This window comes from Egretta garzetta, unplaced genomic scaffold (assembly GCF_000687185.1).
Source record: "Egretta garzetta isolate BGI_Z169 unplaced genomic scaffold, ASM68718v1 scaffold41, whole genome shotgun sequence".
In the NCBI taxonomy this organism is placed as follows: domain Eukaryota; kingdom Metazoa; phylum Chordata; class Aves; order Pelecaniformes; family Ardeidae; genus Egretta; species Egretta garzetta.
In genome coordinates, this window is record NW_009258755.1 from 239890 (window position 1) to 263931 (window position 24042).

General features: G+C 37.9%; 1 protein-coding gene across 1 annotated transcript in view; it reads left to right on the forward strand.

The window, feature by feature from the left end:
• SGMS2 (sphingomyelin synthase 2) overlaps positions 1–20729 on the forward strand; it is a 29842-nt gene extending 9113 nt beyond the window's left edge. The window contains exons 2-6 of the mRNA XM_009649187.2: positions 10694–11353; positions 12107–12224; positions 14023–14176; positions 16975–17141; positions 17981–20729. Coding sequence (XP_009647482.1) covers positions 10899–11353; positions 12107–12224; positions 14023–14176; positions 16975–17141; positions 17981–18184 — 1098 coding nt within the window. The 5' untranslated portion in view covers positions 10694–10898 and the 3' untranslated portion in view covers positions 18185–20729. The remainder of the gene's footprint in view (positions 1–10693; positions 11354–12106; positions 12225–14022; positions 14177–16974; positions 17142–17980) is intronic.
• The last annotated feature ends 3313 nt before the right edge of the window (positions 20730–24042 follow it).

Sequence of the window (24042 nt, forward strand, 5' to 3'; positions counted from 1 at the left end):
AGTGGGGGATGAGGGGTGAGGGGGGTGGTTGGTTTTTTGTTTTGTTTTTTTTTTTAAATTGCCTGCTGTGAAGTCTGCACTTCAGCTCAAATGTTGAGGGTTAGGGGAAACTTGAGTTCTTGCTGAAAAGTGTCTCAATACGTGTGTATGAATATTCAGTGTTCTGGTGTCTGAACATGCTTAAGAAATTTTACTGTGAATTCTGACCCTGGACACTTCAGGTGACCTGCCCTGACCGATGCCTTGCAGAGCAAGAGATCTCAGCTTGTGCCATCTTAGGGCTTGTACTATTGCCTCATAGAAGCAGAGTTGAATAGGTCTCAATTCTGTCTCAATTCTGTCATAAACCTTCCTGCCAGACATGAGGAAACTTTGGGAAGCTGAGAGCTTTCTCTGAATAGTGCATTTTAGACTATAGGATAGTTAATTACTCTGTTGGAATTGCACTGTTTCAGAGTTGAAGATAATACAGCTTTTTTTGAGTGTATGCTTTAGTATAGCTATCCTAGGAATGTAGGAAGAAACAGTTTTGGCTTTGGAAGATGTCCTTACTGAAAAGATGTGACACTCCTTTTCTACTTATGACCCATGCATCTGAGTATTCAATCTTAAGGCAGCTCACAATGTGCGTTATCTTAAATAAAAGGAAATCAGGTTTGCTCAGAGGCTGAACACGATCTTTGGGCTAACTTGTTTCCCAGTCTTTGCTGGAATGCTAACACTACTATGTAGAAACCCTGTTTCTTGTGTGTTTTTTGTCTTGAGTGAGATACTGAATGATAGAAACTCATCTGGGAAGTTTTAGGAAGGGTTAATATATCTGCTGTAGGGCATAGATCCTGCCTTCTGAAAGACTTAAACAAAGAAATTCTAACTGAATTTCTAACTTATGCCAGAGCAGCATTTTGCATTCCATGTGGTGTAAAGCCTTTTTGTAGGCAGTTTCTTTAAACTTTTTTCATACGTGCATGCTATTAAAAGAGCTTCAGGTTATTTGCAAAAAAAATCCAACAGGAAAATTTTCCTTGACTTCTTAAAACCACATTGATAGTATTCTTGGCCTCTTCTTCTGACCTGTAGAGTGAGGCTCAAATGGAGATAGCAAAATGTCTGGGAAAGGTATTGGAGAGAGGCTTTGAGTGATACCTGTAATTATTTTCTACTGCTGTTCCACTGTTACCATCCTCTTGAAACTTTATTTGATACCCACTGTTGTGGGGAGACAGCATGCCAGGCAGGAGGAGAGATAATTCTAAAGAATTGTGTGTTCTGTTTGTCAGTCCGTGGCAGAAACAGAAATGAAGAAGGAAGCATTGAAGTGCATAGTACTTAAGTGTTTAGTATTTAAAGCTAAACAGCGACTTCTTCCCTGACTAGTTAAATAATAAAAAAAGGAAATGTTTCTTCTTCTCAGCATAATGTGGAAAGTATTTTCTTCTATTAATAGAAAATCTTGAGCTAATGGAACACTTCTTCAAGTTTAAGGAAGACCATGGAAGCTTAGGTAGTGATGACTTTTTGAGCAGTTTTAACTCTGTAGTGCTTGAACTTGATGGGTGGAATTTCAGTGAAAAACCCAGTTACATATAGGAAACTTGATACCATTTTGGTTATTACAAACTGGAAGCTCAAATAATATATTATGAAAGGGTTCTGTGCGGTTCTGATCCCCTACATAAACATCTGTGTGGGTTCATCATGGTAGGCACTGAAATTGCTCAGTAGTCCTAACTCCTTAGAGTTAGAATTAAACTTACCTGGCTTTACTTCTGAAAGTGTGGCATGAAAAACTGGGGGGGGGAGAAAAAAAAAGTGAGAGGGAAACAAACATTCCGTGTGTGAGCTGGACGTAGATTTGGGTGCCTGAGCCTGTGAACAAACAGCTTGAAAAAGAGGTCTGAGCATTCCCATCTGTGTTGTACTGGGGGTGTTGGTTGCGATGTGAGAGCCTCCTCCTGCTGCTCGGTGGTAGGTGGGGTTAGGAACTGGTGGTTGTGGCAGGAAGGTAGAGGGGAGGACCAAAATAGGGTGCAGATCGTGTTTCACGATCTGTTTCGGCCAATCTGTGTGTTTACCGTCAGTGGTAGAGGTTGTGTTGTGTCTCTATCGTCCCTCCTGACTAATACTCGTGAAGCTTTCCAGGCAGCTACATCAGAGTTGAGCAAGCTGAAAACTATCTAGGAGTGTTTGGCAGGGAGAGAGGAGAAGATATTCAGTGACTCTTTCCTGATTTGTTTGACAGAGTTTCAGGATTTGATCAGGATATACAGGATACCCTAAGATGATTGGGGGGGTGGGGGGGAGGGTGGGGAGAGGGAAGGGGGAAAGGAGATCTTGGTGTTTCTGAAAAGGGATTTTTTCATTGCTTGAGCCTCTGAACACAGCAAAGTGTTGCTCCTATGTAGAGATGCAGATCTGTGAAACTAGCTTATAGAATGATACTAATCAGTTTTAAATATGCCTTAAGAATCCATGTGGTGTCTTTCTGCTATCATTAGACAAGGATTTCAGTTAATAGTTATCTCTTTAGTTGTCATATGCCTTGCAAGGACTAATGTCTGTATTAGCCCTTTGTTAAATGTGAGTTATGGGGTATAAACCTCTGGGTATACCTCAGTGCTAAAATCGCTTTTGCCTGGGTTGTACAACTTCTGCATGTATTCCTTACTTATAATCTGCTAATGTTGTAAAATACTCTGCAGATTTAAGCAATTATTCTCCTCTCAGGTTAAACGTTTAGACAGAGGGTTCTTACTGCTGCAGGACATATTTGAGAATGTTCTCATAAGTGTGACCTCTTTACAGTTGGGACTGCTGCTTTTTGGGAGTACCACAGGGGAAAAACGTGACAGGTGTTATCTTAGTAAGTATCCAAATATTTTTAGGGTGTATCAGTGATAAATTTACTCTTAAGTATGTGACTTCCTCATCTAGCTGCCTGATGGCTGATAAGCTGTGGCAGAGTCACTTTAAAGCACACATTAGTCACCGTGATTCCTCGCCGCCCTGTACTGACACTGGTGACTAATCTCTGGGTCTGACTTTCCATTATGAAGCACAACCTTTACCCTCAGTAACTAGGTGGAGGATTTCACAAAACAGTTGAAAACATTCTGGCCTTCTGTGTCAGGCCCCCCACCTAACAGCCAGTAATCTGCAACTTTTGTGTGAGCTAGGAGGGATGTGGGGCATCAGATGTGCCGCTAGGTTCTTAAATCTTTAAACCTTGCTGTCTCTTTGAGAATATTATCTTGCTTTGGATAGTGCTTCTTTGACAGTGTCTGCAAAGTTATAGCAATTAGCGATGAGAAGCCTGAGACAGTCAGACAGCAAACTGAATAAAAGCCCAATGATCCAGAGGTTTCTTTTGGCACTCTTTCAGAATTATTTTGGTTGATGAGACTGGGGTAGTACAGTGGCTTCCACTCTGTTGAGTGTTTATAATAGTCATTTTTAATGAATGGAAAAAAGGACATAAAGCCAACATTTCTTTGCAATGTTACAAAATACGCAGTGGTGGAGTACCTTTTTTGCCTTTATTCAAAAGCAGCCAATTCAGAGCTTAAGTATCAATTCAGGTTAGCAGACTTTTCTGTCCAGATGTAGAATACTGAAACAGGCTCATTTTGGAGAGGATGGATTAAGTAGGAAGAAGACTTATTCTTCATCTCATTTTTCTGGAGTGAAGAAGTTGTGAGGGAGTCTTTAGCCTCTTGGAAAAAGGTCAATATTTTTCTTGGCTCTGTTGAAAAGGGATTTAGCAACATGCATTGGCAGTGAAGGCAGCCAACACTATCCTGAGCTGTATTTAATAAGAACATAGCCAGTATTTATAAGGAAGTGATTATTCCTCTCTGCTCAGTACTTCTTAGCTGTATCTAGAATACTATGTCTGGTTTTGGGCTTGTGATCCAGGAAAAACATAAACTGGAAACAAGCCCAGCGGAGGGGTGGTCAGGGTGGTTGGGAGGCTGGGGGAGCTGGGTGGCTTCAGCCCACCAAAAAGGCAGCTTGGGGGGACCTGACAGCAGCCCCTTCAAACCTACAAGGAGGTCATCAGGAGCATCAGGGCCAGGCTCTTTGAAGTGGTGGGAGGATGAGATGCAAGGGCCATAATTTGTAATAAGTAGATACAAAAAAAGTAGATTAAAAAAAAAAATGAAAATTTTCAGTATACGAACAACTATGCGGTGTAACAGGCTGCCTGGAGAGGTGGTGCATTTTTGGAGGTGTTAAAGGTACAGCTGGATGAAGTGCTTGAGCAACCTCATCTGTCATAGCTGATCCTTGGCCAGAGGCTTAGAGACCTCCTGAGGCTTCTTCTCACCTAAATTATTCTGTTTAATGCTTCTGATTCTATGGATACAACTCTGACCATTCTCAAAATGTTTCTTTTAGGAAAGACAGCTAACCTGTAAACAAAACTGCCTTTGTTTATGCCATATACATGTGGATTATTACCAGAATGAGTTACTCTAGCATTAAAAGATAACAAATTATTGCTATTTAACAGATACTGTGACCCTGCTTCTTAAAAGATAAGGGTAAATAACAGTGAGGAAAATCTAAGCCTGTCATGGTGTTAGGATACGAAGCACCTTTGAAGGGCATCAGACTCTTAAGTTACCAAATGTGATCCTCTGGAGACTGGGGACCAAACAGTTGAAGAATTTGAAGATGCCTTTACATGATTAAGGCAAACTCACTCATAGAATCATAGAATAGAATCATAGAATCGCTTTGGTTGGAAAAGACCTTTAAGATCATCGAGTCCAACCGTTAACCTAACCCTGCCATCCCACCACTAAACCATATCCCTAAGCACCTCATCTATCCTTCTTTTAAATACCTCCAAGGATGGGGACTCGACCACCTCCCTGGGCAGCCCATTCCAGAGCCTGACAACCCTTTCAGTGAAGAAGTTTTTCCTAATATCTAACCTAAACCTGCCCTGGCGCAGCTTCAAACCATTCCCCCTCGTCCTATCATCTGTTACCAGGGAGAAGAGGCCGACCCCCACCTCCCTACAGCCTCCTTTCAGGTACCTGTAGAGGGCGATCAGGTCTCCCCTCAGCCTCCTCTTCTCCAGACTAAACAACCCCAGTTCCCTCAGCCGTTCCTCGTATGACTTGTGCTCCAGACCCCTCACCAGCTTGGTTGCTCTCCTCTGGACATGTTCCAGCAATGCAACATCCTTCTTGTAGTGAGGGGCCCAAAACTGAACACAGTATTCGAGGTGCGGCCTCACCAGCACCGAGTACAGGGGCACGATGACTTCCCTTGTCCTGCTGGTCACACTATTCCTGATACAGGCCAGGATGCCATTGGCCTTCTTGGCCTCATGCAGTTGGCCTCAGCCCATCGGTCCAGCCTGTCCAGGTCTCTCTGCAGAGCCCTCCTCCCCTCAAGCAGATCAACACTACCACCCAGTTTGGTGTCGTCTGCAAATTTGCTGAGGGCACACTCAATCCCCTCATCCAGGTCATTGATAAAGATATTAAACAAGACTGGCCCCAGAACTGAGCCCTGGGGAACACTCAGCAGTGTTCAGAATGATAAGAGAGCTCAAAGATATTGTGCCCCCGCCGCCCCCCGCTTAGGTAGTCACTGGGGTCCTGGTGAGTGCTCTTGAGGAAAAATTTACATGTATTTTAATTATATTTTTATTAATCTACATATTTACATATATATGGGTATTAATATTTTTTGTGCTTTTTGGGACATACTTTTTAAGAAACCTGGCGCTGCGGTGAAACACACTGAATACTAAATGCCAGGAAAATGGAAACTAATGTCCTTCTTTCTAGTAAGAGGTATGAAGAAACAGAATTCCACAGAACTAGTAAAACTTGGATGTACAAATAGATACCCAGTAACCTTGAAGCTTTTCCCCTCTTATCTGGGTAAGTGTAGGGATTTAGTCCTTAAAAGACAGCTTTTATTGGTACATCAGTAATCCTAAATGAGAGAATTGCGAAATCCCTTTCTCAAGAGGTAGAAGGAGTATCTGCTCTGTTTCTACTACTGAAAAGAATTTTATTACAGGGTAAGTAGTTCATGCTTTTTATAAAAGTTGAAATTTATTAAGTGACAATATGATGCTAATCTCAGTTCTGAGAGCATTTGAATGAACGGTACTTCTGTAATACAGTTCTGTCTTTCACTTTAGCATTATATGAGCAAGAAATGTGTTGGCAGCCTATTGGAGAATGTAGATAAACTGTATTTCACTTTGTGCATGTGTTTGTATATAGTATGCATAAACATTGTACAGATGAAAGATGAACGCAGCTCTGAAAATATTTTTACTATTCTGTATACCTAAATGTAATTTTGCTCAGATCTAGTTTAGCAGTTGTTTTGGGGGTTTTGGTGTACCCCCCCACCCCAATGGTCTACATGCTGTGAGGCATACCTATATCATGGAAGAAAGGATACTATAAAAACAAACTGAGACTGGGAGTGCTTTTAAAAATAAAACATCAGAAAGGGAAACCCCTAAAAGCCAGTTTTTATTCACTGCTCTCAAGGTAGCAGAGGCTACCTGGCTTCTTTTCTAGTTCTGGTCCCATAGGTAGTCCTAAAAATTTGACTAAAAAAGTACAAACTAGCTAACAGTTGTTTCCTGCTAACTGTGATATAGGTAACAATATGCTACTGTAACTTCCTCTCATGTTATCTCCAACTGTGGGGCTTTTTTCTGCAGTACTTTATTTACAGACCTTTTTTCTGCATCTACCAAATACAGGAATATATTGCAGCTGTATCAAATGTTTGAGCCAATCTTAACAAAAGTGAATGAGGTTTAAAAATAATACTGCCTAGAAACCTTTTCCATCTTGTCTATGAATCTAGCTTTCCTCGATGTCAGAGTAGATTGGTCTTGCTGTTCTGGATGCTCTCGTTCCAGTAGCATTGTTCATCTTTGTAACAGCAGGCTAAGAACTACTTACCTTTGCAAATTGTGACTATTCAGTCTCTGATAAATGATAGAAGTTAAAATATTTTGAGAAATGTTACAGAAGTTCCAAATACTGCATGAGAAACACCAATTGTGAGCTAACTTTATGTGAAAGTGACCTCTATGTGAAAATCAGATGACTAACAAGCTAAATAAAACTGCTTGTTATTCTTAAGTTCTAGCATAAAGAGCCAAATGTAGATGTGCTTTCTTGTACTTGTCTCAAAGCTGTACCCCCAGTCAACTATTTTCTTTTGAATGACAGTCAAATGGGGATGCAGAAGACTAAAGAAGCTCTTTGCATGGGAGCGAGTAGAAGCTCGGGATAAACAGTTAGGACCGCTGCTCTTTTTGCATCTTTTTCACTCTTAAGGTTTTCCTTGAAGTATGTTGTTCCTTGTGGCAGTTACAACTTCTGTTGTAATATCACTGGTAACGCTCTGCTCCTTGATGAGTGTACGTGTTTATTTTTAGGAAGTATTGAAGTGGTTCCAAAAAGAAAACTTGGTCCTAGAACCTGGGTTTATCCCTTACAGGAATTTTATTTATCCTTTTGGGTTACTTGAGCAATTTTGTGAGTCTTTGAGACTCCTCCAGTGCATGTTCCATAGTTCAGGTCAATTAGGTTTGATTTTTTTCAGAGCCTGGATATTGGCAAGATGGCCAGGTCAGAGGATTGCTGCCTGGTTGCTGAAGACATCTAAGGCCTACTACAGTTTATAGTCATCTCCTGGTTTTGATATGGGGGCATTCCAGGTTTGACAAAAGAAGCAATAGGATATTTTACCTAAGTTAACTTAAGGACAACATGGAAGCTAAAAGGAACAGATGCCTCACAGGGACTTGGATGGATATGTGAGTTGGGGACAGGAAGTTGGCAGAAAAACCTGTGTACTTCTGGGGAGTTTCTCTTACAGCCTGTAGCAGAGGATGATGATCAGGCTGTTGGTGCTCTGTATGTGTCACTTCTCTGGCTGGTCAGATTGGCAGCAAGCGACTGAAAGCTTCAAGCAGAGTGTTTTTTGTCTTTTTCATCAATAGAGTCTCTGCGTTCTTTTAGAATTTGGGAAAAACAGGTTGAAAAGGTACTATTAAGGGAAAGCCTTTATGTTCTTACAGGTCACTGATCAGATGATATATAGCACCTTGAACTACTAATGTAAACAAAGGTTTGACCACAGTATGCACTCTGCTTGAAATAATCTTGATGAGCCATCAGAAATGGTAGATCAATATGCCTTACAATCCATTTTAAAGTACCAGGAAGGAACACAACTTTTTCCTGCACAGCTGTAGGTGTAATTGCTTTGCTTAATAAGTTAATATTAAAACCTGAGTGACACTCTACTTTTAGGTTGTTAGGTTATTGTTCACCTGCAGTTCAGATGCTCTTTGATCTTTAAGGCTTGCTTAGATGTCATTAAATAAAAAAATGTTCCTTTTTCTTATGTTACTAATGGTGTTAGGTATTTATAGGGAAGAGAAGGAAATAACTAAGATTGCTTCTTACTGTGATGCTCTCCTGTTACTCAGTAAATGCATAATTCTAAAAATGTTTCACCTGTGCAGGATATAAAATATATCAAGTTTTGATTGCTGATCTCTAAATCAGGGGCAGCTATGTATAACATCATGTTGAGGAGATGGGTCTTGACTTAGCAAGTGAGTGGTAGGTAGACTTGTGTTCCAAAAATGAAGTGATTAGACAGGTTCAGATTTTTTTCTATACTGTCACATAAGCGTTCTGGCATGTGCTTATCCTTAGTAGACAAAGGGAATAGAAGAATGCGTGTGTTTAAAAGGACTTGTGAAAGTTGAAATGTTGTTCTACTACAGTTTTAAGTAAGGCTGTTGCTTTTGCAGCTGCTCTAAAAGAATATCCGTAGTTGTAGGAAGCATCAGAGAGGTTGTTGCCTGGCTGCTGGGTTAAATGTCCCTTTCTATTAGTGGCGCAGAGTTTGCAGTCTGATTAGTAAGAGGGAAAAAAAGCATCTGAAATCACCATTTGTTTTCTTGGCTGGTTTTTTTGGGGGGGGAGGGGGTGGAGAGTTGTTGTTTTGGTGGAGTGTGTGTGTTTCAGTTTTCATACACTTGTTGATTAGGTATTTAGAAGAGTTCAACTAATGACAGTGGATTTCAGAAACACTGCTGAGAGGTTAATTTAGAAATGCTTCTGGCCTATTTCTGTAGTATTTGTATGAATCTCACATACTTGTGATCTGAACCTTTACCTCTTCTCTCTTTCAGCAGTAAGAGCAGCACTGGGAAATCAGTGGGATTTACATGCTGACCAAGTTAAATGTCTTCTCTATCTGGGGAGGTTGGGCCTAAGGGGGGCCAAAACACAAACATATGACTTTCCAGGCTGTTTCAGTTTTAGATTGTCTTTGCTATCAAGAGATCAGTTACTGGACAGGTTTTTCCAAAGCAGGTTGTTATCTATTAAGCCAAGTTCTGGGATGTGCAGCTAGGGAGACTGGCAGCTCTAGTTTCCATCATGATGACTTAATTGTACATATCGCTTGGCAAACTGTGGCAGCCTGTGTTGACATGCAGAGACTTGAGGTGGTGGTACTGTTGAACTTCTTAGAGGAACAATTAAAAAAAAAGAGAACTATAATTTGCTGGTAGATAGTGAACACTTTGTATATGATAATACTACTTTTGCCATAGGAGCTGAACAGAGTAATAAAAATAGGTACATCGCAACCATGATAAAGTTCTGTGAAACCACTTACTTAAAGATGGGGGTGGGAGGCTGGAGGAAATGGCTTTTGTTTCAATTAGAGCAATGTCAGTTCTGTAGAGGTGAACTGCATTCTTTTCTCCTTGTAGAAGATGATGTTATAAAATGTATGCACGTATAAATTTTCTTATCTAATGAGGTTTTACTGAATTCACAAATGCAGCCTGAAATAAATCCTGTGCAATAATGGATCTTGCTATTTGTTCCTGTTTAAAAAAAAAAAAAAATCTATTTAGACATATTTTGAGTAACTGAAGGCTAAACATAGAGCTGTTTGTAGTCTTGTTCTACATATAGGTTACCATAACTAAGAAACTAATCCAGAGGTATATTTCTCAGTTCTCTGAAATTCCAGATGTTATTTAGTGGGTACTACAGTAGCTATGTAGAAACTTTTTTTTACTGTTTTGGTTGAAATACTCGTTTAGATCCAAGAAAATCTAATGGAGCTATCCACTGAGTATTTTTTCTAGATTAATCTAAATTACTTTGTGCCTTACAACATCAAATCCTGTAGTGCCCTTCTGTTTTCTGTCCTAGTACCTCAACTAACAAGATTATCTGATCTACACAAACCATGTTAATATCTGTAGCAACCCTTGGGTCAAAAAGAGGTATTCTATATGGAATGCCCCTAAGCAATAAAAAATCAATATTGCTGCAAACATGGATTAGTCTTAATTCTGACAACTGATAAAGCAAGTGCTGTCATGATCACTGAAGTCTGTGAACTTTTTTTTTTTTTAAAAAAAAAAAAAAAAGCCTGAATAGCTACTAGTTCCTAAACTGATAAGAGATTTATGAAGTTACTCAGTAGGAACTGTCTTGAATTATTTCGCAGTAACCACCTATCTCTAGTTTGCCTTTTGATGACTATATATGTAAGTAAAGTTGGATGGAACTTAGAATAAGCACTTTTCAGATATTTGTTCAGTGTCACGTTACTAGTTCTGAAGGTTCTCAGTATATGTTTTGGTTTTTTGCAGATGATGCAGCTCTAGAGGAAAGAGATTTGTCTTCACAACTTGCTTTACAGTATCTGAACAGCAAAAGCACAATGGACACTTTTTAGAGTTTTACAGAAATCGAAAGTCATCTAGGAACAAGAACATTGGACTTTGAGGAATAACAGACTTTAGAGAGCCCAGAAATTGGTCACTGGTAAACCTGATTTGGCCATAGAGCTTGGGAATGAATACCATTGAGACAGCAAAGCTTGAAGAGCATATGGAGGGTCAAAACAATGACACTTCTAATGGCTACTCCCGGCCTACTCTCTCAGTCAGTGAAGAGAACAAAAATGGCACTAGCAAACCAAAGGGCTTGTCTAATGGCTTGCGAAAAACAACAAAGAAATATCCTGATTACATCCAGATTGCTATGCCTGCTGAGTCTAGGAACAAATTTCCTCTGGAATGGTGGAAAACAGGCATTGCCTTTGTCTATGCTCTCTTCAACTTGATACTAACAACTGTCATGATCACTGTGGTCCATGAGAGAGTACCTCCAAAGGAGCTAAGCCCTCCCTTGCCTGACAAATTTTTTGATTACATTGATCGTGTGAAATGGGCTTTTTCTGTATCAGAAATAAATGGAATGATACTAGTTGGATTATGGATATTCCAGTGGTTGTTTCTTAGATACAAGTAAGTAGCTATATTTTTTTTCTTCTCTGCTGTATGTCTTCAGAATATTCCCTCATTCACTTTGGGTAGAAGAAATCTTATGGTAGCATCTGTAGCAATACTGTGGACTAGGGCTGTCAGGAATTGTCCAGTGTCCATACTAGGTAAGGAAACACAGGTTTTTCCTGATTATTGAGTAACATTTTTTAAATCTGAGTTTCTGACACCTATATTGTACTAGTCAAATTTATTCTGGGATTGGGTTTTTCAAAGTGTGTTTACTGACACGGCAATGTTTAAACAGAGGAAGCCATGGTGATGTAAAAAGTCTCCTCCAAATTTGAGGAGGAAGTCACTGTCCTCTACAGCTAGGCTGGAAGCTTTTCCCTTTGTCTTCTTTTGCTTAAACTATACATATTTAAGTCAAGTACATGGTTATAATATGGGACTAAAAAGAGAAGGTCACTGAGTCGAGGAAAACTATGCCTGACTGCACACTTAAGTTAGACTGAGGCCACGTTAAATTGCCTAGATAGCTTTGGTGGGAGCTTTGTGGCAGTTACGTACTATTATGAGCTAGCAAGACTAGCAAAACCTGAAGAAAGACTTTTTAGTATTTGATTTAGGGAAGTGTGTGGTGAAGAGCAGGAGGTGGAGCTGCTCTTTAATTCTAGGGATTTAGCTATATAATAAAGCTAGAGCTCCATAACTGTTATACATATAACCTACATGTGAACTTTGTATTCAATCTTTTTCCCCTTCCCTTACTTTCAGATCAATAGTGGGACGCAGGTTCTTTTTTATCATAGGAACTTTGTATCTGTACCGCTGTATTACTATGTACGTTACCACCTTACCTGTGCCTGGAATGCATTTTCAGTGTGCACCAAAGGTAAGAGCCTTGCTCCCTAATTCTTGCCTTAGTCTCTGCATGAGTCCTTATGGCTTATTAGAGCAAATAAAGGATAATGTTCCAGGTGTTGTTAAATAGCACAAATTACTTTCAGTTAATGTCTTCAGAAACATAGACAGTGATAAACCAAAAGTTGTGATACAGAAAGAACCTCAAGCTGTTGCTGCAGTTAAGATGCTTTAAAGGAGAGTACCTATGTTGAAATAGTGCTGCTACCAATTAGTAAACTTGCTTCTGAGGCTCAAGCTAATCACTTGACTTGCCTAAGGTCAATATTGTAATTCATAGGCTCATACACAGGCTTGTATTGCAGCATCCTTTTAAAAAACCCACAATGTTATAATGTGCTTTGTCCTGTTTCTCACACTATTTTGTCAAGAGCTGTTGCAATACCTGAAGTCAGCTGCCTGTCCCTGCTTCCAACCTGCAAAATGTATATAAATGTGACTAAAACAAGTTCAGCTATTTAAATACTTAAAGAAACATGTACATGCTAATATTTCTACAAGAATATTTAAAAAACTTTGTGGCAGTGTAGTTAAGTGGTGACATGAAGGAATTCTGTTACTGCCACTTTAGGTTACTAATAAAAAGCTGTAGACATATAATTGCCTTGGAACAAATCGTATTGTGTTGGCTGCACTGAAAGAACAGTGCACTTCAGAGAGTAAGAAACAGCTTGGTTGTGCACTGAGAAGATAAGCATTTTGAAACCTAAAAATATTGACAGTTTGCTTGGGGGATAAATTTGTTACTTGTGTAGGATCTCCTCAGTCTTGAGGGTGCAGCATCATGTCTGTTCAGTCTTTATTTTTTCATATTGGGACAACTTAGGAACATCATGGATGAACTATTTTTCTTATGAATCAGTATCTATTGGAAAAAGCTTTATTTACATACCACTGTTATAAAGACTTGACTGTTTTGTTCTAGTAGCTTGGGGAATACTTTGTGTAGTTGGCTGTGCGTTGAGGGAAGGCAAAGGGGTAAGCAAAGGAAAACTTAAATGTCTCTGAAAGTGCATTTTGCTAGCATTAAAACAGGATTAATTACTTGAACTCTGGAAAAACTTGATAGCTCTTCTGGATTTCCTTTTTTGTCCCATATGAATATTTTTCCAATTATGAAAAACTCAGTTATCGCTTTATCTTGTTTGGTTTTTTCCAGAGTCAATCTTGAAACAGCTAGGTGAAACTGAGTGTTTGCCTAGTATCTATGAGAAATCAAAAGCTGATCCTAATGCATGTTAAAAAAAAAAAAAAAAATCCTCTAAATCTGAGTAAGTCCTGACTAAGCTTGTAACCAAATCTAAAATCTAAGTGAGTTTGAGGTTTTTCTCCTGTAGAAAACATTGCTTGGCTCTGAACAGAATGGCAGAAGTGGTACGTAAGGCTGTACTGTACTGGAACCAGTTTTCAATGGGTTTCATTGATTCCATCAATGGCTATCATGAGATACCTGACCTTACAAATTCTTAAAGTTTACCTTTTCCAGTATATTCTGCGTCTCATTCTCATACAATACATATTTTGAAATAGCCTGGGAAAGCATGGACAGAATGCTGGTGTTATCAAGCTGATCTTTAGCACCTGTCTACTTTGATATGCATGCTTATTTATTTAAAACTGTGTGAAAGAAAGCCAAAGAAAATTAAGATAACTTGTGTCCTTCTTTCTCCCTGTCTCCATGAATCCACATATATTTGGGCAAGAAGTTTACTCAAGTAACTTATGGAGTATCTTGAACTTTTTTTTGTACTTTTTTTCTGGTGTTCTAGTTGAACGGAGATTCTCAGGCAAAGGTTCAGAGGATCCTGCGACTGATTTCTGGTGGTGGTCTATCCATAACTGGATCACACATCCTGTGTGGAGACTTCCTGTTTAGTGGTCACACTGTGGTACTAACACTGATCTACCTGTTCATCAAAGAGTGTAAGTGATGGTATTTCAACACACTTCTCTTGTTCAAACCTGTTGTACTGGGAAAACACGTGATAGAAGTCCAAGTAAAAACTATTGCCCTCCAAAAGTTACTGGTCAGCTGTACACAGACTGTACCTGTACAGGATTTAAATACAAAACCTGACTTTGAGTGAAAATGGAATTCAGGTGTAGTAAAAGTGGTGTGAGCTCTAATTAAGGGCTTAGTGTGATTAGGCACGTCACTTCTATCTTTATTATATAGAGTGTTTACTCATTGAAGAAAGCTAGCTTTTCATTATTCATTGACAGGTTATTCAAATTTTGGGTGAAACATACTGTAGTTATTTATGCAGATGAGCTCTGCACAGGTTGGCTGGCGTTGAGGAATTTTTGTGGCTTGAGCACAGCGCCATTGCACACTTGTACTACATCCAGAAGCAATGTTATTTCTTTTAAGTGTGCTGTATTTCAGTTACTCCAAACAGTGGAAAGTTGATTCATGCTCCCTTGGATGTCTTCTGCTAGTCTCCTACTTTGCCTCTTGAGGTTGATAAGAATTTGGCAAGCATGCAGAAGATATAGTTGGGGTTATGGTTTGTTTCTTCCTTTTGCTTTACATTGCTATGGGGCATGGGGGAAAAAAAATCTATCTGTGCTGCAGACACAGCATTGATTGAAGCTTTGGGGAACTGAGCAGCAACTTCTAAACCTGATATATGGTAAGCAATGCTTCTACCCTGGGAACTTGGCTGCTCATGAATGCGTAGTGGGGAGTTCCCTTTCCAGTTCACATGGTTGGAATTGGAATCTTCTCTCCTACTGTTGTGTCCCAAGCTATGCAAATGCTAGCTTGGCTTATGGGAATGTGTAATTCTCACTGAAACAAAAATAAGACTAGCTAGTATCAGTTGAATGCTTTCCTTTTAATAAACATGTTGAGGGAAGGGAGTGTTGCAGTGCTGCCTTAAACAAAAAAAATGGTATAAAAGTGCCTGTTTGATATGACAGACTTCAAACCTGTGGATGCAAGACATTCTTCTTCAAACAGTGATTTAAGATGATGAATAGAGCCTGTAATTCTTAGGCCTAGATCCTTTGTGTAAGGTGAATGTTACTGGGGGAATGACATGTGTAACTTGTCAAAATTACCAGAACAGTAATAGGAAAATAGCCTAATAATAGTTTTATTGTTTGCCTTGTTTTGTGTGTCTTATTGTAGCTTAATGCTGCAATAACATACTCCTCAATATCTTAAGTACCAGGAAAGGTGCAGATAACCCAGTATTTTGGGGGCTAGTATAACTCATGTACTATTATCATAAGGGGTTGGAGCAATTGTATCGTACAAATTCTTGTAATAAGCCCTTTGGCTGCTGCCTAATTGTTAGGCATATATTTCAGTGGAATATATGCCTAACAATATATATTCATATATTTCATATATTGTGCTCTATAAATGAGAAATGCAGAGCTTTCCTTTTCCTGCCTCCCGTATAATTAGCAAAATGTTATCCGAGCAAGGGTTTAAGCCCTGTAATTGCTCTGAATTAGAGATTGCTTGTGGTGACATCTTCTGATGACATGTCTTCAGTACAAGATGTATCCTGAAGTTCTTATTATTTCTGGCTTAGTGGATTTTTTTCTCTGCTCTTCTCTTCCTTTCACCCTTTGCTGTTGCTTTACTTATTCCCCCACACTCCAGCTTTTTTTTGCCCAGAATAGTTATTTACATTTTTAGCCTTGGTTTGTCTGTCTTGCTTGGGGCTGTTTTCATCAACTTCTTGAGATGACTTGGCTCCTTATAATCTTTTTTTTTTTTTTTTTTTTTAAGCAAAAAAAATCAGATACAGACTTGTCTGCCATATTTTGCGGAAGAGTTAAGAGCATTTACTGTTTTGACACATGCACCAAAATTTAAGTCCTCCTACAGTAACTATTTTGCACAGGCCTTTCAAACTAGTACTGGGTAGGCTTATTGAGATCACTAACTTTTGTGATGGTATTGTGTGAAAGTGAAGGCTGACCATTGCCACAAGGCAGGGGGTGCCAAAACCTCCCACTGCGAGTGAAATGAAGCCTGTTAGCCTGTCAGAAGTTATGAATGGTCATTTTGACACCCAAGGCATTTTTCAATGGGGAAAGAAAGGGAACTTTTCCACTGAAGCTGCTTAAATGCATTTTGAAGAATAGTTTCGCTCCCATTTGTTAATCTTTAATGGAAGGGTATAAATTCACATACTGTACTTCCCCATACAGTGTTTTCTGTTTCACAGAACAGAGGTTTCATGCAGAGTAGCTAAAACGTAGGAATTAAAATACATGTGTCTCTTCCTGCTTATTCTGTAATCTCTGTTCAGGTTAATCAATTCTAGACATTTTACTTGAGTGTAAGTTTACTTGAGCATAAACTGTAAAAAGAGAAGAGATTCAACACAACCAAGTAAAATAATCTTAAGTGTATGTTTTTCCTCAATTCTGTCTGTTCCCCTGTACCCTACAAGTGATTTAACTGGAGAACTTACTTAATTTGACTAGAAAATGGGTGACAGTGCTGTATCTCTAACTGCAAGCTCATCTTGGGCTGATTTTACAAAGTAAGAACACCTCAGTGAGTTTGCATAATTCTTGTCTTGTTTGCCCTGTCAAAACAGGGTTCTTGCACCAGTGTGCTATAAATGAGTTCTGTTTTAAAATTTAGCTGCCTTAATTAAATCATCTTTATCTTTTCCTGTTCCTTTGTGGATTGCTATAATAATATACATGACTTTTTTGTGTGTTTTTTTTCCCATCACCTCCCTGTTTCACAGATTCACCACGTCATTTCTGGTGGTATCACTTAATCTGCTGGCTAATGAGTGCTGCTGGCATAATTTGTATACTTGTTGCTCATGAACACTATACCATAGATGTCATAATTGCTTACTATATCACCACACGGCTCTTCTGGTGGTACCACTCAATGGCTAATGAAAAGGTGAGTGGCAAATACCTTTAGAATCAATGTATAGCCTGAATTTGTTAATACTACTCAAAAGTCAAAATGAGATCTTCGTTTCAAAATAAAAAGAAGGTCCATATTAAAGTTTAAACAGATTGAGCAAGGAGTTTCACTTTACTGCAGTTTAAGTAAATATTTATTGGATGAAGATGTTCTTTTTTGATCTGTGCCAGTTATCAAGTTATTTCAAAATTTATTTATTTTTATAAAGTTATTTTTGAAATTCCCGATACTTTGGATTAAAAACACTTTTTGAACTTTAAGGTTTTATTGCTGTAGTGGATGTATAGAAAAGCCTTTGTTTGTCTAAGCTTATGAATAAACAGTTGTTTAGTAATAATTTTGGTTGGTCAGAAATTTTATCTAGACCACCCTAAAACTCTGGAGACAGTTCTGTAAATGTCACTAAAGTACACTGTTCAGAAGATATCTGCTGCAGTTGTTTCAAGAACACTTCCAAGTAGGAGCATTAGCTCTCGAGCCTTTCTAATCTACTTTTCAACTATTGGTCATCAATGGAAACATGGCATGCCTGAAAGGACTCGTGTTCAAAAAGACTTGAGTGCTTTGTCTCCCTAAATTTTGTGCAGCAACAAAGCATTCCTTTGTGTTAAAGATGCTCAGTTTGTAGTGTATATTTAGATATAATGTATATGCTATCTCAATACTCTGTTTTTTCTAGGCTAAATGCACCACACCTTTAGAAATGCATGCAAATTCTGTGTTTTTGTAGTTGTCTTGATTCAACGTAACTGATGATAATGCTTTAAACTGACTGTCTGTTTCCTTCTCTCTACCCACTTGTGCCAATACAGACTTTAAAGGTCTCTTCGCAGACAAATTTTCTCTCTCGAGCATGGTGGTATCCAATATTTTATTTCTTTGAGAAGAATGTGCAAGGCTCTGTTCCTTGCAGCTTTTCCTGGCCGATATCTTGGCCTCCCAGCTGCTTCAAGTCTTCATGCAAAAAGTATTCACGGGTTCAGAAGACAGGAGAGGACAATGAAAAATCTACCTGAAGAAAAGAAGGAAAGCATCTGCTCTGTTTTTGTTGTTGGTTTTTTTTTTTTTTTTACCAAAACATTAATGCTGTAACCAAAGTTCTTAAGAGGACTACACTGTAACTGAAGAAGTGGACCAAGCTTCTGTGCAATTGATTGGAAAGACAGTTGTAGACACACGTTGCCATTTCATATGTTTTCCTATCATCAGGCTGTACAGACCTATTCTACTCTTCAGTGCTAATAAAATGCGCCACTGATGGAATTTTTTTTTTATTAAAGAAAAAATGGAGCAGGACTTTGCTTTACTAATGAGATAGAGGTGCCAAAGACCGCATTAACACTTTCATTACTAACTATTGCTCATCCACAGAAGCACCCAAAAATCTCATCTTCAGAGTTCTGGAGTGTGTAAGGGCAAAAACATGCTAAAATGTAAAGGCACGATATCGGCGTATTGAGGTATATAAGAACACAATTGTGGGAAGTGGTTTGTTGCATTATTCTTGCTAATGAAGGTAAGGCCTTTGTGTGACTGGTACAGCTGGAAGCGAGTCTTGACTTTTTTTTTTTTACACTCTGTGGGTATGAATATCCTATGACCCTAGAATACTGCTTACCAACATTATCTCCCATATATTCTACTATATACCAATTTTTACATTTTTATTAGTAATTTTATATTTAAACTGTTGTGCTACCTGATGACTTTGCAAATTAGGAATACCTGCTAATATCAGCTCAAGGAGCCTAAAATTTTATTTTTAAAAAAGGACACAATTTCAAAGTCTAAATCTTTGCAGTTTGGCCTTGTGTATATAGCTATACAGTGCCTATTGGTGTATATACATGCATATACACACAAAAGCACGCACTGCTGTGTAGTTAAACACATAATAAACAAAACTACTTACTAGAAAGAGTGATCATACAGTCTTAATCCAGGCAAAAGTCCTACAGATCTCACCTGCTTGAGGAATGCAAGGCCAGGTCTAAAATGGGGCTATATTAAAATAAACGTTTTAATTTTAGTAGCTATCTCTTGCTGAAACTATGTAGCAAGTTTGCTTGGGAGCCATAGTTCTGCATTGAATTTCATTTTTACCTGTTGGCACATGTTTCTGTGACTTACTTTAAAAAAAGAAAAGTGCAAAAGTGAATACCTACAACAGTAGTGTTTCTTCAGTTATTACCTTAAACCATTTCATATTAAATATACTGTGGTAGAACTTACATGCAGATTCCTAGCTTCCCCAGGGTTTCAGTCCAACTAAGCTGGCTGTTTAAGCAAGTTGGCTGAGAATGTGGGAAATTACCATGGTAAACACATAACAAAACCACAAATTAACAGCTACCTGGTTCTTGTTGGGTTTTATTGTTTTGTATTTTTGGAAAAGCAAAGTAGAAAATTAGCATACCATGTTTAACCATTTATGTTCTGTACTAATTTCTGCAGTTAACTCAATTTTATTTTCGAATCTTCAGTAAAACCTGATAGCAAAGATAAAACTGCATTAAGTGTTGAAGTAATACTAATACAAAGGAAATGCTGCTTATTTTAAGAATGCCTTGAACAGTGACAAGTGTGAACACAGTTTAAATAATGACAACTTGTTTTTTAAAAAGTGCAGTTAAAGTTATAAAATGCAATACAGAGTATTCAAATACTTTTTTTTTTTTCAGTTAAGGGGATCAATTGCTATGAGTTGTACATGAGGATATTATTACTGTGCATTTTGAATATTTTTGTGCATTATTAAAGTAATACAATAAACAATGTTCCTTACAATACATCCCTGGTAGTACTTAGCTAAGAAAGAAATTCTGCTGATGTTTGTTTGGTTCTGTTATTTAAAATAAGCTTCTTAGAATCTTCTAACATGCCCCTGGAAGTTATGTGTGTATGGGCATACCTGTGTTTTCATTTGCTTGCTCCTGGCAGTCCTTGAGCAGCTAAAAAGCCAGTATCAAAACATTGATATGAAAGTCCTTTTTCTGTATTGTATAAATGAATCTGTTTGTCAGTCTAAATCTCCCAAGATACTTGTTATATAAATACTACATCATAGAGCATAATATTTTTTGAAGCTGAACTCTTAAGTTTTGTGACACATTAAATACAGTCATGTTAAGCCACTTGTAGTAATACTATCCTTCTAGAAATCATGAATGAATTTTGTTAGTGGTAACCATGCCTTGAAAATAATGTGATGAAAAGCGTACCAGTAAGGAGCTTAAACAATGGTTTTCATCTGGTGGATGAATAATAAGTACTCTGATAGTCTAGATGGCTAATTCCCTGCATAACCACCACTATGTCCCCATGGGATTTCTGTAATATACCTGTGATGTAGAATTTCTTCATGCAGGATGAGGTGATTCCTATTTTTTCCTTCCAGAAATAGGAATAAGGGAAAAACCAAAGTGATGAAATAGAACCAAGTAAAGATTATGCTTTTGTTGGGCAGTGTGGGCTTTTATTCTACTGCTGAATTTAATAGAAACTTCTACTGTAATACAAAAGGAAAGTTTAAATCACAGCCCTAGCTCAAAATACTTGATTCCTGTTCTGGCTCAGCCCTCCCTTAAGTGCTTAAATTTTCTCCGTTGTATCAAAGACCTCAAAATGGTGGGTGTGTGTGTGTGTTTAATTAGCAGAAAACCCCACTTCTCTATTATCTCAATAGCTTTAAATTGCTTTTGCAAACTTGGGTGGTATAGAAGTACTTGAAGACTCTTTAGGCCTATATGTAAGGTGATGAAATGGGGTAAGTAATGGTATATGCTAGTGCTTACTGTTATAGTAGTTTCATACAAACCACAGCTGGTATAAAATTATTAATTTGAAGAACTGAGTGATCACTGTATATGAATACCATGAAACGGAAAATGTGGTTTCATCCTAAGAATAAAAAGGATTGCAATGGTTAAAAAGAACAGGAAAGACTTAGACTTCACTTAATGTACTGATCGCTTGATTGTAGGCTTATTTGAGCTGTGTATGCCCAATTTTTTGCAGTATGTCACTGTAATTATTTTTTCCTGGAGTTACAATGAGAATATTTCTTACAGATGGCACATGAGCTGCACCTGTACTGTGACTATAAATAAAATGCTCCTTTTTTTCTACTGAAGAGCATTTACATGTTGAACTTCCCAGACTCTTAAAAAAAACAAAAACAAAAAAAACTCAAACAAAAAACAAACAAACAAACAAAAAAACCAAAACCCCAACCAAAAACCGCTATATTTGTATACCTAGCATATCAGTATGGCTTAGATGCTGTTGGGTGCTTTGCATTTATGAAACAAGCTTTCTTATGCCTAATCTAAATTAAAACCTGGATTTAAAAGGTTAACTTGAGCGTTTAAAGAAATATGCTGCTACGTGGTTACACTACAGATGCTTAATTCTAATGCCAGCAATGATTAACATATACTTGCAACCACTGTAAATCGACATTTTTATGGTATGTGCTTAGCACTCCCATGTGGACATAAATGGTATTAAAAGCTAATTATTCTTCACTGCTGTTTTCTTGGAAAGATACCTACCTACAGGTGGGGTAGTAGCAAAAAAGAGCTGTGCTAAACATTGCTATGAAGTCTAGTACTGGACTTGTTTCCCTCCTTAAAAAGAGGGTGAGAGAGAAGGAAGGAAAAAAAAATCAAGACTATTTATATGCTAAGATATACTACCTTCATGTAAGAGAGAAATAAAGCTCACTAACAAAGACAGAACTGGGAATTATTTTCAGAGATGAGAGAGAATTCTCTTAATTGTTGTAAATCCGCTTATCTGTATCTTAAATCCGAATCTGTTCAAACTCTGGGTTTGTCCCATCAGTAGTATCTGGCTAGACAATTTATCTTAATTTGTTTGGTACTAACTCAAATTCTTTTTCTCATTTCAGTAGATATGAAGTATGATTTACAGTTCTAGAGACCAGATCCATTAACTTCAGGTGAAGTCTTTCCATTTACTTTAAATGAACTTCCCCGCAGCTTTTTAAAGTTAAACTATCTTAAAATTTCATGAAGTAATTTTGGAAACATGTCCAATCTATCAGATGTACTGGAACTATTTTTCCTTACTGGCAGACTTAACAGCTGTAAAGATCAATTGTCATCTTGATATTTTTACAATATATGTGTGTTGGTCTTGCCTAGAAGCCTTCTATAGGCACACAAAATTAGAGTGATACTGTAAGATTAAACACTTCTGAATTCAAGTGTTCTATACCAGGCATTGTAAAATCAATGTCTTAAATTCAGTTACTTAAAAAGGGGTCTTAAAAATAAATACTTCTGTTGGATACCATTCAAATGAGTGTTGCTGCTTAAGCGCACGTGAGAAAAAAAATCCTAGCATGCCACTGAAGGAACTTGGCTTATAAGTCAGCCTTCATATGCCACTTTATGATGCTTCCCAGTGTCAAAAAAAAAAGTTGTGCAGAGAAACTGAGTATAGAAAAAAAGCCTTTGTCTTCAGTATTTACAAGAAAAAGGAAGGAAGATGAAAACACTGAAGTAGATGGTGATTCATATTGCCTTTTGCATAAAATTGAGCTACAATTACATCTAACTTATAAGTAATGTAGAATTAAATTGTTTATGTGTAAGAGTGCTGCAAAAAAACCTGAGGAAACAGGTGGTATTGAGCCCTTTGTTCTACAGTACAGATGTGTGTCTTGTCCTGTGGGCTGTGCTGGTTCTTGTCCATAACTTAAAATACTAAAAAACCCAACTCTGAGAGAGATGCTTAGAGACTTTAAAAATATTTTAATATGATTGGCAAATTTTCTTAAGCTGTTCCTCAAGCTGTCACTAATAGGTTCTAAAACAAGAAGAAAGTGCTGCAATGCTTAAAACATACCAATGCTGCTTCTCATTGGCTCCATTTCCATGGAATTAACCATTTGATTAACCTAGAAGTAGCATGTAAGAATTTCAGGCTAGGTACAGGTATTGTAGGAAGAAGTTCTAGCTCTGAACTAATCTCTTATTTCAGTAGATAATCTTTCCTAACAAAACACTTAGGATGCCTGGATGATGGTTTAAGATGATGTAATGATACAGTGCAGTCACTAGAGTGTATCTAAAATACAGGTGTTGAGGTGACCTTCTCCTGGTGAAAATTTGTGCTTAAAGCTCAGGAAGATTTGACTTGTTTTCAATGGAAAATTCTAATTCCGAAGGACTTGGAGTTTATCAAATACTATGTCAAGTTTGTTTTTCTGTGGCTGTTTGCTGTGGGCTAACCTTTAACTTAAAGATGCAACCCAGGTAGGAGGAGAGGGCAGGTCAGCTCTTGCTGGAAGAAGTAGTTTGTGACTCTTTGAATTCAAATGATACTGGCTGCATGCTACAGGCAGTCTTGTCCATACTCTAGTGGAAAAAATATGCTGTATTATACCATTATTTTAGTGTTCAGTCTTTTCCAAATGATTCTGTATTGGTTGGCTCAGTCCTCCCCCTAGAGGAGGAGTGAGTGTTTTTGTTCTTTACTTGCTGTATGATTAGTCATACCTGGGTTTAGTTCTGGTAAAGGTCAATGGAAAAAAAAATCTAGATCCATTGTATACAGTCCCTAAAGTCTTTGTAAAGTAGAGACACATGCAGTATTTCTAGCAGAAATACTCTTCTTTCAAGCTATGCCTATATAATACTAATTTCAGCTCTTATATTTGCCCTCTGCATAATAAGGTCTTTAGGAAGTTAGCATTTGTGAAGTTAGCCTTTGTGTCAATTGAGATTAATTTTCACAAAATAACTTTACTGAAATATATTTGAAGGTGACTTTTGCCTTTTTTTTTTTTTTTTTTTTTTTTACTTGAAAGAAAAAGCAGTCAGAAACTAGTCTGAAGTAAATGAAT